The sequence below is a fragment of the Watersipora subatra genome, chromosome 2 (assembly GCF_963576615.1).
Source record: "Watersipora subatra chromosome 2, tzWatSuba1.1, whole genome shotgun sequence".
Taxonomy (NCBI): domain Eukaryota; kingdom Metazoa; phylum Bryozoa; class Gymnolaemata; order Cheilostomatida; family Watersiporidae; genus Watersipora; species Watersipora subatra.
In genome coordinates this window covers 232,832-249,133 of record NC_088709.1, presented here as the reverse complement: position 1 = coordinate 249,133, position 16,302 = coordinate 232,832, and the positions used below count along the sequence as shown (strand labels likewise).

At 36.7% G+C, this 16,302-nt stretch overlaps 1 protein-coding gene across 1 annotated transcript in view; it reads left to right on the top strand.

Moving 5' to 3' along the window:
- The window catches only part of LOC137388888 (DNA polymerase beta-like), a 48,879-nt gene that overhangs the window by 7,666 nt on the left and 24,911 nt on the right, over positions 1–16,302 (top strand). Inside the window, exons 2-3 of the mRNA XM_068075369.1 lie at positions 9,304–9,428; positions 13,626–13,700. Of these exons, the coding sequence (XP_067931470.1) occupies positions 9,304–9,428; positions 13,626–13,700 (200 nt within the window). The remainder of the gene's footprint in view (positions 1–9,303; positions 9,429–13,625; positions 13,701–16,302) is intronic.

The following is a 16,302-nucleotide window of genomic DNA, read 5'->3' as shown; positions in this document are numbered from 1 at the left end:
CTTTGAACCACCTCTTGCAGATCTTGGTCCTTAATATATACATTCATACCTCGACATACGAGCTTAATGGGTTCTAGGACTGAGCTTGTAGGTTAATTTACTTGCATCTCAAAGCACAATTTCTTATATAAAGTAAGCAAATACAAATTAATCTATTAAATTATTATGAAAAACTACCTAAACAGGGTATTACGGTGGAAAAATGTGTTTTTAATTGCTGCAATTCAGTATTTACGCTGACAAAGTAGCAAATACCTATTTAGTTGTTATGATTTGCAATAAAATGTAACATCACTATGTCTTTGCTGCTGTATGGAGTTTTTACCTTTGAGACAGACGTTGTGGATAACGGCTGTCTGAGAAAGACTTGAGAGCAATGTTTTCGGTACACTGAACTTTTGTGACCCGACCTTAGTGTTTTTGGTCTACGGCTTGTTAACAACTTCACTAGTGAATACCCGTTAGCTTGTGGAGTCGATCTGTAATTTAGAAAAACTATGTTGAAATATTCTGTCTTCTTCATCAAGCGTTTTATAGTGCCAACTGCATGCTCAGCCTCCGTTCATTTCACTATTGTACTGCTTATGCACTACATAGCTCTAGGCTGCACTTCACATATGTTACTTCTTAACCACTTCTTATAATATGGTGAGGAAGTAATGTGTGTGAAGTGAGAGGTCTTGGTAAATTGAGCGAACTGGTGCGGGCTGAATTGCGGGCCGTTGTCAGTTATAATTAAGTCAGGAAACCCGTGCGTAGCAATGATGAATTTAACCTTTTCACTGCCCTATGCGAGTTTATGCGAATTCTGTGATCGACTGCCGTGGACACGAAATTAACTGTTGTTGTGTAGCAACTGAATATTAATATTCGTGACAACATAACCAATGATCATTAATATTTCTAAGGCGTTAAGATTGTTGTCCGAATAATTCTCTAAAAAATGAGCCTATACTCTTTAAACAGGATATTTCAAGTTGAAAATGAACATTTTTCCTGACAACCAAACTTTTTAGTTGTAATATTGCTTCCACAAGCACCTCTCGTGTTAGAAACAGAATAGCCTTTGTTGATGACTTATAGTTGATTCAGAATTGATTAAATACTCAAAAAATGAAAATGTCAGCACTGACTCTGATATTGGTAAAATTCATGGTTTTGTAAGAGTAAGGTACATTGAAGAGGATTGTTATAGCTTCGTAGCCATCATTGCTTCACATAGCTTTAACAATGCACATGGTATAGATACATTGAATTTTTTACACGGCTCTGTTAACATGTTGGCCAAATAAAATGTATAACAAAAATGTTCTATATAGAGTTTGAAATTGAAAGAAATTGTATACATATCAAGCAGCACAATCAGCAATTTTCAGTAAAATGGCTGACAATAGGCTGAAAGCTAAATTTATACATGGATGGCAGTGAAAGAGTTAGAATGTTTACAACATTGTTAGATGACTTATCACGAGTTATTCCTTTATTTCATGTACTTTAATCCATCGCTTTAATCCATCGACTGTAATAGTCCACTAGGCACAATTATGACTTCCCTTCAATGTCAACACAGCCTATACCTAATCTCTCCCATGGGCACTCTGCCATACTATTTTGTGCTAACGTCTCAATTGAAGTTGTCTGCTTCTTACATATGTTGCAGTTGCGTAACATCACCTCTACATCTAGACTTAGCATCGGCCACCATATATCTTTTCTGGCTTGAGCATTTTGTTATTCCTAAATGACCCTCGTTGATGAAATTAAAGCACATAAATTACATCATTTTTTTATTATATATTTCAATACATCAGTCTTGGCTTTCGAATGAGCCTATATTCAATACACAAAGAATAATAGAACTATGAAAAACAGGGTGTCAAAAGTATGTCCTGCAAAGAAAAACACTTGGTTCAGGTTCTCAAAATGGGATGTCACAATTATTATTTAGCCTTACATAGTCGATCCCTTCCGCTGCCATTGAGGCTACGCTTTTTTGTGACAATTGGTGCTGTTAAACCCAAAGAGCGCTAATAATAAACTAAGATTCTAGATAATCAACAATGCCCGCGATCGTGCTAACGCCCGACCAATACAAACACATATTCTGGGTTAATTAATTATGCTTCAATAAATGTAATGTCGTTGATAAAGGTAATGAAATCACATCGATTAAATTGTGACCTGCGGTTACGTGGCCCCAGGACTATATGTCAATCGCACTTTCGCGAGATCACGCAATGCTTGAAACTAGTTAGTCTCAGTCGCGACCTTCAACATCACAATAAAATGAGAGGGCTAGTGCATAATATCATCGGGAAAACATAGTATGGTGCTCGGAATCCGGGTTATTTATCATAGGAATAATCTGTACATGGAGAACTAATGACACTGATTCCTTTGTCATCTTCATTAATTTTCTGGCGTGGTCCTATCTTCGCCTGACACTAGCGTTTATCGTAGTTAATAAATATGAGCGGTAAGCAATAAAATAAGCGGTAAGAGCACACAACACCGCATATGAAAATTGTGTCGTCACAATTTCTGAGCCTATGCCAGTAAACATTTCTGCGGTAGAGCTCTGGGGAAATCCTATAAACACCAACCAATGTCTGTCTCACCATGGCAAACAATAGCTCATTCGAAAACCAAGACTCTGATGTGTTGAAATCTGCAATACAAAAAATTATGTAATTTATTTGCTTTAAATATGTCTAGCTGTAAGCCTGTGGGTATGACCGACAATTGTCAAATAACAGCATATCACTGGAGACAGTCATATGACATTGATGCTCAAAGTACGGAGTGAGTGAGAGGTGATCTGAGTGATATGATGGCCATTCATTGACACTAAAAAGTCGTATTTTATCTAGGATTGGATCAGCCTTTTGAGTTTCTGTAATGGCATTTAGGTAATTTTTTGGGAAGAAAACACTATGAAAGTTTCGACTTCTCTTAAAAAACTTATATTAACAGGACTAGCTGGTAATGAAGATGATCTAGACAGCGCATCGGCAATGGGGTGTTGAAAACCTGCTACCTATATATTATTTTTGGTGAGTGTTTCATGAGTCGAAGCCTGAATTTTACGATACATGATGGCATATTGTCAAGGTGTGTTGAAGTAAGTTGTGGTACTAGAGGTCTGTGATTTACTTCGACCGTAAAGTTCAGGCCATATATACGAGGTCTGATCCAAAAGTTTTCGGCATGGAGATGTATGCACTTGAATATCTGCACGATGGAAAAACCCATTGCAGCGTTTGCTGGGAAACACCTCCGGAGTGTTGTCACAAACTTTCAGGTTGCTATGACCACGCGTTATCACGTAAGCCGACAATATGTCAAGGTCTGTCAGGTTGGTTCCAGCGATTTTTTAACAAATTTATCATTGTCTAATCAATCGGAACAGCGTATTTGCTTTAAACTTTGTGGGAGATTAAGGTAAACAAGTACTCAGACAGTTGAAATGTTAAATATTGCTTTTGGAGATGCTGCTCTAAAGAAAACACAAGTTTTTTGAGTGGCACAAACGGTTTTGTGAAGGTAGAGACAGCACTGAAGGCGATGCAAGGTCTAGCAGACCAGCCTCGGTAGGAACGTGCTCGTCAATCGACAATGTGAGATCACATGTGAGATCGTCGTTTAACCATTGGAGAGATATCTGGAAAGACTGGACTTGATTTTGGAACTGTTCAAAGAGTTTTAACTGACGATTTAAACATGAGAAGAGTCACAGAAAAGTTCGTTTCATGCTTGCTAACTGATGACCAAAAGGAGCTCAGGATGCACGCTTGCAATGGCTTTAAATGTCGACTTGCAACAAATTTCACATTACAGTTATTTGGTATCAAAAAATTCACCATGTCTTACTCTGCTGTATTGTAGGTGTAAAATATGTGGAAATGCTATAACAAGCTCTTAACAGCTCAAAAACGAACAGTTGATAGCAGCCATCACGAAACCGCCGTAGGTTGGAATCAGTTAATTTCTCTGACGTTGTCATTACATTTGGTTATTGTTTTGACACGTGATCTTATCACGTAAATTAAAAGGCCAATAACAGGCTCAGTATAAAACTTCTTGTAGCACTAGTTTATGACAAACACTTCGGGTTTTACCGAAGACCCCGTATCAAATATAGATGCTCGCTACTTTACAGTTTTGTTTCGGCTTGGTCTATTCGTCTAGTCGTAATCTGATCATGTGACCCATACTTCGCGAATAATTTCTGCAGCATTTTTCGATTATCACAGGTGACCAACAGGCTCGGCATGTTTATCAGACAATGATACCGTATGTACTCCTTCGAGCTAAAATTAAACAAATTTTCACGGTAGGTTATAAGATATCAGTGCTGAATGTGACAGCATTACAATGACGATAAAATAGACGCGTAAGAACAATAGACATGGTTTTATTGAATGCTTGAAGTATATTTGTAAAAATATTTCGACGAATGAGGTTGCATGAAAGTGTAAACAGAAGCTATCTTGTACAACTATGTCCCATTTGAGCAGATTTGGAAAAAAGATTCTAATCTATGGCGGATTTGCGATGGTTGCGATTAACGCTTTGCTTTTGAGCTTTTAAGAGCTTGTAATCACATTTCCACATATTTTGCACCTACAGCACAGCAGAGTAAGACATGGTGAATCTTTTGGTATCAAATAACTGTAATGTGAATTTTGTTGCAAGTCGACCTTTAAGGAACGATAAAAACTTTCTTTCAAACGTCATTATATACTTCTTTCCCTAATTTCACACAAAATTCAATGCAAATACGCTGATCCGAGTGATTAAACATGACGATAAATTTTATTTAAATCGCCGGAAGCACCTGACAGACCTTGACATATTGTCTGCTCACATGAGAACGCGTTGTTATAGCAACCTGAAATTTTGTGACAACACTCCGGAGGTGTTTCCCGGCAAACGCTGCAATAGGTTTTTCCATCGTGCAAATATGTAAGTGTATACAACTCCATTCCGGGAACTTTTGGATCGGACCTCGTATATATACTAGCTGTGCTATTCGGCATTGCCCGGGCAATAAAAATGTCTTTGGTCAGAAAATTGCTTTGTATTTAACATATAACAACATTTGCCACTCGAACTTTTAAACTTCATATCATAAGGAAAGTGTTTTGTGCAGGTCAAATAAATTAAAAAAATAAAACAACTATAAAAAGGTTTAGATGTAAATGTGAAATAATTAGCAAGTAATAGCTAAATTAAGTCGGTTTTGCTACGATTACAATAAAAGATGATACAGTAATACAATTAATACGAACATAGAAAACAAAATACAAATCCTGAATATGTAGAATTAATAATAACAATTCTTGCATAGAAGTGTGTGTGTATAAAAAAAGTTATTGTTTCACCAGAAGCTATCCATTGAAACTTTGAATATGATGATACAGAGACAATATATTTGTTCGCGCGAGAAGAATTGGCCTTGACCCCAGATAAAGTAGTCGAAGAACCTTACGAAAAATATTTCTTAACAGAGGCATCTTAACACGTGGCCGCATCGATAAAATAATCAATGTGCGCTATAGCCGGAATGACAGATCCACAGACATATATACTTTGTACTTTGAGAAATATATATACAGTGAAACTCGGATAACTCGCCCTCGGATAACTCGAAAACACGGTTAACTCAACATATTTGTTTGGTCCGTTCTCACGCAATGATAAATGGCTTTGGATAACTCGACCGAAACTCCGTTAACTCGAACTGTTTTTGCCAAACGGCTACCGAGACGGCTGTTACTATCGCTTTAGAATATCACTTTATTCTAAGCCATAGAGATAAACATCGACTTTAGTAGTTCTTAGGCCTCGTTATTACCAACATCGGCAAAATATTTTCATTAACGACTTTTCTAAAGGTTTGCAAAAATCAACTTTGACCAAACATCCGCTTAGCGATAACCCTCCAAAAGCAAGAAAAGCGAGGTAAAATTCGGATAAATTTAAAGTAAAATCGGCAAAATTGATAATGAGTTTTTAATAGTAAAGCAGTTTTGTAATAACTGACTCACTGCAAAATTGATCTTGGTTAAAACGCTCGGTAGAAAAATACGCATGTATTTTTTTTAGCGTTTTAACCGCGATCAAGTTTTGCCAATTTTAATCTGAGAACGTCCTGGCAGTCACATCACCTAAAACAACAAACAAGTTTCAAGTGATAGAAAAATATCTATACTTTCTGATTAAAAATATTTAAAACTTCACCCTTTAACTTGCAACAAACATTGTATGCTTTTGATTTATATATAGTTTGTATATGTACATGTATCTACTATAATTACGTGCACTTATGACTGTCCTGATAACTTGAACGCTCTAATAACTTGAACACTTTTGCTCGGTCCCTTGAAGTTTGAGTTATCCGAGTTTCACTATATATATATACACAGGTATATTCCTTAAATCTTTCGCAGGCCCTTGATACAACAAGTACTTCTTTTTTATGACAGCATAGCGTTCTTCCAGCTCATTAATTGATTACGGGGCGTGGCATACGGGTTTACGTAAGCCAGGTTTGAGGCGTCTGTAGAGATAATGGTTTGCAGTTCTGGATAATACATATAAAGTGTATGTTTTGCCTTTTAATGATTGTGTTGACTTAGATTGTTGAAAGAATCTATCTGTAGTTGACCTCATGTTCACTCCTGTTTCTCATGAAATAAACAGCTAGAGAAGTTGTCAGTGGTGCGAGATTTGGTATGAATTTCATCAGCTGGTTGAGCATACCATTCAGTATATCAACGGTAGTCTTCGTATATCAACGGTAGTCTTCGTATATCAACGGTTCCCTGGTTGAGGCTATTTTATAATAGTTCCTATTTTCATTGGATCAGGATGTATGCCTGTATTGTCTATGATATGACCTAAAAATGTTATAGATGTTTGATTGAATTGACATTTTCTTCTATTCAGAGAGAGTCCAGCTTTTTTCATAGAAGTAAAAACAGCCACCAACCGTTAGTCATTTTTAGATTGTGTTTGTTCATATATGAAGATGTCATCCATGTAGATAATGACTCCCTCTAAGCCGCCTAACATCTCATTCATACAGCGTTGGAATATTTCAGGCGGAAATAATTTTCCTTCCGGTGTGTATGAAATGTTGTTATCTGCAGGGTTGGCTTGGTTTAAACCAGCCCGAAAAAACCCGGTTTTTTCATTATTTTTTGTGAAAAACATAATATTTTAGGCTCCTAGTGGTTCATGAGCGGTAGAAATGCAATTATATGTAATTATCAGCTGTGGAAGTTTTTTAGGACACAGTAGTAAATTGATGGCAAAGCTCAAGTTGAAACTACATGAAATCCTAGCACAACAATGAATTAGTGAATTTCATTTTCATTTGGTTTTATCAATTGATATTATGATCTCTTTACTGATGAAATATAAAAACCATGTGAAATATACTAATCCAATCATCGTCTCTGATAATGAATGAATACTTTCTCAAGTCCGGCCAGTGAGAAAGGATTACTTATAATTAGAAATTAAAACAATAAAATCCTTTTGGGCAAAAGCGTTAAGTTTGCAAACTAATATTTCATTTATTGGGCACAAGCCAAAGTAGTTGGATTGTTAAAATTCAGTTCATCAAGTTTGTTGTGTTTTGAAAAGTTTTGAAAGGCAAAGGTTTTAAGGCAAAATGTAATATGCTGTCGTAACGCGAGGTCACGCAGATAGGCTTAAAGCTCACGTAGCCAAATATCAAACTGAAAACGCCAATTTAGACAGTGATGCTAATATTCAGGTGATAGAAGTTGAGTCATCGGCCACTGCTCCAAACACTAGCAATGCATTATGCTCAGCTCTACACTACCACACTACTAATCACTGGGATTAAATTTCCTACTTATACATAGAGCTGTATGTAAAATATTCACTTTATGTGATAAGATTTATGCTCTGTATTTCATCGACCATGTTTGATTTAAGACTCATTCTGAAATTTCCATATGTTTTTTCTCTTTTTTCCCATAAAAACTCCCACAGTACCATCTTTAACAGATGATTCCACATATGTATGTTCAATACTCAATCATGCAGCTATAGTAAGTGATGTTAATTAGACTTAAAATTGCAAAAACCTTGATGAAATTATAAAAACCGGTTTAAACCATAACAACCGGTTTAAACCAAAAAAACCTGATTTTTTCATAAAAACCCTGGTTTTTTCCAACCCTGGTTACCTGTTTTGGTGGTTCGGTAAGAGGAAGCTGCCAAAAGCCTGAGTTAGCTTTTAAGCGGGTTTATATCTTGCTTTGACCTAATTTAGCAAAAGTCATCTACTGATGACATATGCTGGATTTTACGTCTGCCCGCTTTATTTAAAGTAGTTATATCAATACAATTCCTTACTGAACTGTCGGCTTAGGCACCACCACCATATCGCTACACCAGTCTGTTAATCGTATGTCAGGTGAGATAACTCTAAGTTTTATCATTTCGTTGAACTTTTCTCGTACCTCTGGTTCTAATGGGTGTGGTACAATTCTGGAAGTATACACATCGGTACTGCGTCTTCTTTTAGCAAGATTTTGTAAGCATAATATTCGATACAATCTTTCCATAAAATGGATTAGTTACTAGCAAAACTACATCTGGATCTGATTGGATGGCAAGTGATATATTTCTTCAGCTCTACCTGCCATCATTATCGCACAGATAACAAGGTGTACCGGTGTAACAAAGCATCCTGTAATGCTGTTAACGAAGGATCACAAATCTCATTGTTTGCTCTCTGCTGTCACCACTGCTAAAGAATATAGTGTTGTAATCATATCCATATTCCCACAAACTCCCCATCGCATGCAGCTTTTAAACTGAACAGTGTATGGACCAATGAAGGGCTTTTGTAGAGAGACAACTGATGACTCTCCTAGAAGGAGACAAACAATTTTGCAGATTGCCGAACTAACTGGCAGAGCATTTTTTTCTGCAACTACACCCGACAATATTATCTCTAGTTTTAGATCATTTGGGATATTTTACTAAACACCAATATCCTTACAGGCAAAAACTATTTGCCATCTGATTTGTGTGGTCATCCTCACTAAACCCGAGCTGCACCAGTTAAGGAGTAGTTATAGCTATAGTTAAGGAGAAAGTTAAAAATTAAATAGTTTATAATAAACTCACAAAGATTGAAATCTGTCATATCACAACCTATATCATACCTATGCAACCTGTCACACCAACAATATAAAAAGTTACACGCGTTGTGTTGGTTAACATTGTTAAGGTGATAGCTGATGGTCTCTATTATAGAGCTGGCTAACTATGAGAAGAATGTGAACAGAGCTATGCATAAATCGAAAGCATACAGAGCTGCAGCGGGTGTCTTAGCTCAGCACCCGACTCGGGTCAAATCTGGAGATGAAGCTAAAAAGCTAGTAAGTACTCCCTCACTTTATTAGTTTCACCTTAGAGTTATCTTACTTCTAGCCTCGGTGGTCTTGGCTATACGTGAGGAAATGAATCGCTGATCCTCTAGCCTCGGTGGTCTTGGCTATACGTGACGAAAAGAATCGCTGATGCCTCTAGCCTCTGGTCTTGGCTATACATGAGGAAATGAATCGCTGATGCCTCTAGCCTCTGGTCTTGGCTCTACGTGACGAAATGAATCGCCGATGCCTCTAGCCTCTGGTCTTGGCTATACGTGACGTGACGAAATGACTCGCTGATGCCTAGCCTAGATATTATTCTGTGGCTACACACGCCACCCTAACAAGCGGCACATTGCATTGTCTTATAGAATGACCAATTAGAATTGGTTGGAATATTGTAAGCATAGCAATTATTTAAGATAGGTCGCCAACAAATTATGATAGCATTGGTCTGTGCAGTTGATTGCATCGCTATATTTTTTCTCAAAGAAAGAATGTTGGAAGTTAATGATGAAAATCAACTAAGATAACAATTAAGTTGTATACATGAAATAATATAAATATAAAAGTGAATAAAATATAAAATAAAATATAATTAACTTGTATTCACGAAATATATAAAACTGAAGAAATTTGGGTTTCTAAAGATTTAACTTGTTATAGAATTATCTGATAAACTCCTAACCATATGAGGTGTAGTTCACCCTCAGGATATGAGGTATAGTGCACCTTCAGGATATGAGGTATAGTGCACCCTCAGGATATGAGGTGTAGTTCACCCTCAGGATATGAGGTGTAGTTCACCCTCAGGATATGAGGTATAGTGCACCCTCAGGATATGAGGTATAGTGCACCCTCAGGATATGAGGTGTAGTTCACCCTCAGGATATGAGGTGTAGTTCACCCTCAGGATATGAGGTGTAGTTCACCCTCAGGATATGAGGTATAGTGCACCTTCAGGATATGAGGTGTAGTGCACCCTCAAGATATGAGGTATAGTGCACCCTCAGGATCTGAGGTATAATGCACCCTCAGGATATGAGGTGTAGTGCACCCTCAAGATATGAGGTATAGTGCACCCTCAGGATCTGAGGTATAATGCACCCTCAGGATATGAGATATAGTGCACCCTCAGGATATGAGGTGTAGTGCACCCTCAGGATATGAGGTATAGTGCACCCTCAGACAATTCATGTTTATTATAGTAACTATAGTTACCGGTAGTAACTTTAGTATATTAAGTTTATTTTTGGTTATGATCTGCATTAAAATATAACGTTGCTATGTGCAGTACGTACCATAGAGAGTTTGCTATATGCTATATGCAGTATGTACCATAGAGAGTTTGCTATATGCTATGTGCAGTATGTACCATAGAGAGTTTGCTATATGCTATGTGCAGTATGTGCCGTAGAGAGTTTGCTATATGCTATGGGCAGTATGTACCGTAGAGAGTTTGCTATATGCTATGGGCAGTATGTCCCATAGAGAGTTTGCTATATGCTATGTGCAGTACGTATCGTAGAGAGTTTGCTATGTGCAGTACGTACCATAGAGAGTTTGCTATACGCTATGTGCAGTACGTACCGTAGAGAGTTTGCTATGTGCAGTACGTACCGTAGAGAGTTTGCTATATCCTATGTGCAGTATGTGCCATAGAGAGTTTGCTATATGCTATGTGCAGTACGTACCGTAGAGAGTTTGCTATATGCTATGTGCAGTACGTATCGTAGAGAGTTTGCTATATGCTATGTGCAGTACATACCATAGAGAGCTCTTGCCTTCATGACAGCCGTACGGATAACATAAACTTTGAACTCACTTTAATTAAGTTTAGCTTACTAAACACAGACTTGAAGCTAAGTTTTAGTACTTTTACTTATTTTACTGAATTTTAACTTTGAACTTAATCACTAAAATTTTATCACCTATTAAGTTTCTGACTTCATTTTTAATTTATTTTTTAGCTGTTATCATTTAAACCTTTAACATAATTCGGCAAAAAGTCGAACGATGCTGTTTTTATAAGGAAGTGGATGTTTGTTAGTAGGTTAAGAGAAGTTGTCCGACCACTTACCTTCTGTCTCAAGGGATCGCAACTCCAACTCCGCTACTGGTTTCAAAGGGAATCTGTTACCATTTTACATAGAAGAAACAACTGAACTGAGATAAATCAGTCATCGTGTCTCTTTCAGGCGTTGCAAAAATGTTTTCAGCAAACAGCATTTCAGCATCTTTGTTATTTTGACGCATGTAATAAGCACATCGACCGCCAAATTTCAACTCAGCGAAAATTTTGTTGCATCCATATGGTGAAATAAGATTCGAATGGCAATTTGAAAAAATCATCACGCTCCACTTCGTAAGGTGAAAAAAATTGTATATCAGGGTAATCCTTGGTAATTAAGATATCCTGAGGGTGCACTGTACAGTAGGCGTTTCTACAACGTAAATAATTTGTTACAGGAAATCTAATGTTATTGGGTATTTACATTATAAGTACAGTAGAATACATGTAAATTACATTATAAGAAAAGTACAATACATGTAAATTACATTATAAGTACAGTAGAATACATGTAAATTACATTATAAGAAAAGTAGAATACATGTAAATTACATTATAAGTACAGTAGAATACATGTAAATTACATTATAAGAACAGTAGAATACATGTAAATTACATTATAAGTACAGTAGAATACATGTAAATTACATTATAAGTACAGTAGAATACATGTAAATTACATTATAAGTACAGTAGAATACATGTAAATTACATTATAAGAACAGTAGAATACATGTAAATTACATTATAAGTACAGTAGAATACATGTAAATTACATTATAAGTACAGTAGAATACATGTAAATTACATTATAAGTACAGTAGAATACATGTAAATTACATTATAAGTACAGTAGAATACATGTATATTACATTATAAGAACAGTAGAATACATGTAAATTACATTATAAGTACAGTAGAATACATGTAAATTACATTATAAGTACAGTAGAATACATGTATATTACATTATAAGTACAGTAGAATACATGTAAATTACATTATAAGTACAGTAGAATACATGTAAATTACATTATAAGTACAGTAGAATACATGTAAATTACATAATAAGAACAGTAGAATACACATAAATTGCCTCCGTTTCAAGATCTTATCAAACTCATTCCTTTGGTCAGGCAAAAAAGAAAAACTGTACCGTAACTACAGTATTATTGTTTGCATCGACAACTTCTCTCCTTTTTAAGATCAATCTCACTTTATAGACCATAATTGCAGTAATTATACAACAAGTGATGTGGAGCGCCCAATTTTGACACTCATTTAAAATGATGTGTTTATTTTTTAAACAGCAGTCTATTCTGCTAAGTCTAACTAATAACAAATATGTTATGTCTTCAATAAAGTAAAACAACAAAATCTTTTTACTATAAAAAGCGGTACTTCCTGTTCGTCGTTTATCCGTATCCAGGGGTCAAGGTTAAGATAAAAGATAATTTTCAACGATACTCCAACTTGTGACATTAAGATTGGTAGACTGATGTTGTAGCCTAACACCTGAACCAATCGATCATCTTCAAGTATTCATGAACAATTGCACAGCTATCATATTCTCTGTTTTGTTGACACATTTGCCAATCTATTACAACGAACTAGAATGGCGGGAAAGTTGTATATAATAAATATAACGTTATACACATGTTGATTTTTCTTCTGCAAGTGCGGCAATATAAACTAACATTTAAATCAAATTTGAAAACTCGGCCGACTTGACACTTTACGTTATGCAATTTTTTATGTAGTACGAAGCAAAAACTTCACATAGATTTTTTACGTTATCTGGAATTCCCGCTATAGGAAGTACATGTTATTGGAGGGTCTACTGTATATGACGTATGTATATGATGTATGTATGCGATGTATGTATACTATGTATGTATACGATGTATGTATATGATGTATATGTATATGATGTATGTATACAATGTATGTATACGATGTATGTATACGATGTATGTATACGATGTATGTATACGATGTATGTATACGATGTATGTATACGATGTATGTATATGATGTATATGTATATGCATCTCTGAGCTCATTTGCTAGCATTCTCTGCTTTGGTTAGCCACCTTGTTGGCTGCTAGAAAAGCTAATACTCTGAATGCTTCCAGAATGGCATTGGCCAGAAGATCGGTGAGAAAATCGATGAGTTCCTTCAGACAGGCAAACTTCGGAAACTTGAGAAGGTGAGTAAGTTGGAATGATACTACTAAACGCCGAAGTTTTGGCCAATGTTGGCCAGCTTAGGCGCTGTATTAATATGAACTGGTTCATTCAGACATCTAATGGTTTATTTAATCACCAATGCTTCGTTACTTCTCAGGCCGTCAGCAGTCATGTTGAACCTTCTCAGGCCGTCAGCAGTCATGTTGAACCATTCTGCAGGAATTGTTCAACATATTTTACTGAGAAATAACAAGACAAATCAACTCCTATTTCTCACAATAGATACTTACTCATTTATATTATTATTGTTCGTTTTTTTCTGTCACAAAGCAATCTTTATTCTCACTAGGTGAATGCCTGAGTAAAAAGAATCTCTGCGCGGAAAAATTATTTTCATTTAACATATACAACGCATACACAATGAGAAAAGCATTTTTGTGCATTGTAAATAAATCAAGAGAAAAAATCTACAATGATTACATAGAAGTGGGTGTATAAAAAGGTTACTGTTGCAGCAGAAGCTCGTTGTATTCGAAGTTTTGATGGACGATACCAGTATAAACGTAAAAACGAGATATCGGACTTTCTTTGTCTAACCGAATGGAGAGAGAATGTAGAGGCAATTCCTACTACTGCAGAGAATACAATTGCCCACTTGGACACCCAGCTTTTGCAGATTCATCGAAACCGAAAATATGAGCGTAACAACGCATTTGAAATTGAAACGGTACATCGGAAAGTTACAAACTAAAAATATATGGTGTAATGGTAAAAAATTAGCTTTCAAAACATTGTAAAAAAACAATCGTGCAAGGTAATATTACTTAACACACGTGTGGACCGTTTCGACCCTCGCCATACGATTTTATATACGTGCTGTACATATAAAAAATTAGTAACAAAATAATATGTTAACCTTAGTAACTATAGTTACCTACAGTAACTTTAGTGTATTTAGTGGCTATAATCTGCAATAAAATGTTATGTACATTTTATTGCAGATTATAGCCACTAAATACACTAAAGTTACAATGTACTACTTGCAGTACGTACCGTAGGAAGTTCTTACCTTCGAGACAGATGTATAGCCTAAAGGCTGAATTTAACTTAGATGCATTTGGCTCACTAAACACATACTTGAAGCTAAGTTGTAGTATGTATTTTACTACCTAAACTTCCACTTTGTCATTGGCTAAAATTTTCTCACCTGTCGGTTTCCGGTTTTGTTTTCAAAATAACTTATACCAAATAACGCTGAACGCAGAGAAAGCGAGCATCGTGTCTCTTTCAGGCGTTGTCAGAGGGATTTCGCCGACTAGCATATCGGCATCTTCATTATTGCGATGTATTCAGTACACCAACTGCCAAATTTTAATTTCAAGAAAGATTTTTGTTGATATCATATGGCGGAAAAAAGTCGAACAAATTTCACCCTAGTATGGTGAGGGCGAAAAACCTCGTGTTTCATAGGCCCTATATAGTAAGGCGGAAAAATCTCATAACAGGGGCACCGCAACTCGAGGGCACACTGTATTAATTTTTGTATGCAATAATAATTTCAATTTTGCTTTGAAGTGGCAAAATGATTACAGCCTTGTATTTTGCCCCTGTTCCTCTCTTGAATAACTACATTGATGTTCTGTCAGAAAGCTTGCCAGGAGGACTTAACTCATTAAATCAGTTTAAAGATAACTAGGTTGGATGACCTATGAGAAGAGGCAATGGCAGGAACGTTGTGCCGCTAGGAGTGAACCGCCGCTACAAGTGACGCTAGCAAACACTCAGGGCTCAGGCTAGGACTCAGACCAGGACTCAGGCTAGGACTCAGACTAGGACTCAGGCTAGGACTCAGACTAGGACTTAAGACTCAGACTAGGACAGACTAGGACCAGGGCTCGGGCTTAGGCTCAGACTCAGGCTAGGACTCAGACCAGGACTCAGACTAGGATTCAGGACTAGGGCTAGGACTCAGGACTAGGACTCAGGCTAGGACTCATGACTAGGATTGATTTGATTGATTGATTCTTTATAGAGTGTAAAAGACCGGAAGCGTGTATTATGAACAGTTGTTTGCTAGTTACGCTCAAAAGACAAAAACCTTTAAAGTATGTGAAAGGTGACGAGTATTTTTAATATTGTGTGGCTATTTCATGAATGCAGTCATTAGAATATTTGCGTGGTTTAGCCCACAATCTCGAGCTGCTTTAAGCAAGGGAGTATGACTTATGTTAGTGGTTCCAAACCCCCAACCCCTTATATGATCTCACCTTATTTCAGTGGTCCCAAACCCCCAACCCTTTTTATGATCTCACCTTATTTCAGTGGTCCCAAACCCCCAACCCCTTATATGATCTCACCTTATGTCAGTGGTCCCAAACCCACAACCCCTTATATGATCTCACCTTATGTCAGTGGTCCCAAACCCACAACCCCTTATATGATGCCACCTTATGTCAGTGGTCCTAAACCCCCAACCCCTTATATGATCTCACCTTATGTCAGTGGTCCCAAACCCACAACCCCTTATATGATCTCACCATATGTCAGTGGTCCCAAACCCCCAACCCCTTATTTGATCTCACCTTACGTCAGTGGTCCCAACCCCACAACTCCTTATATGAT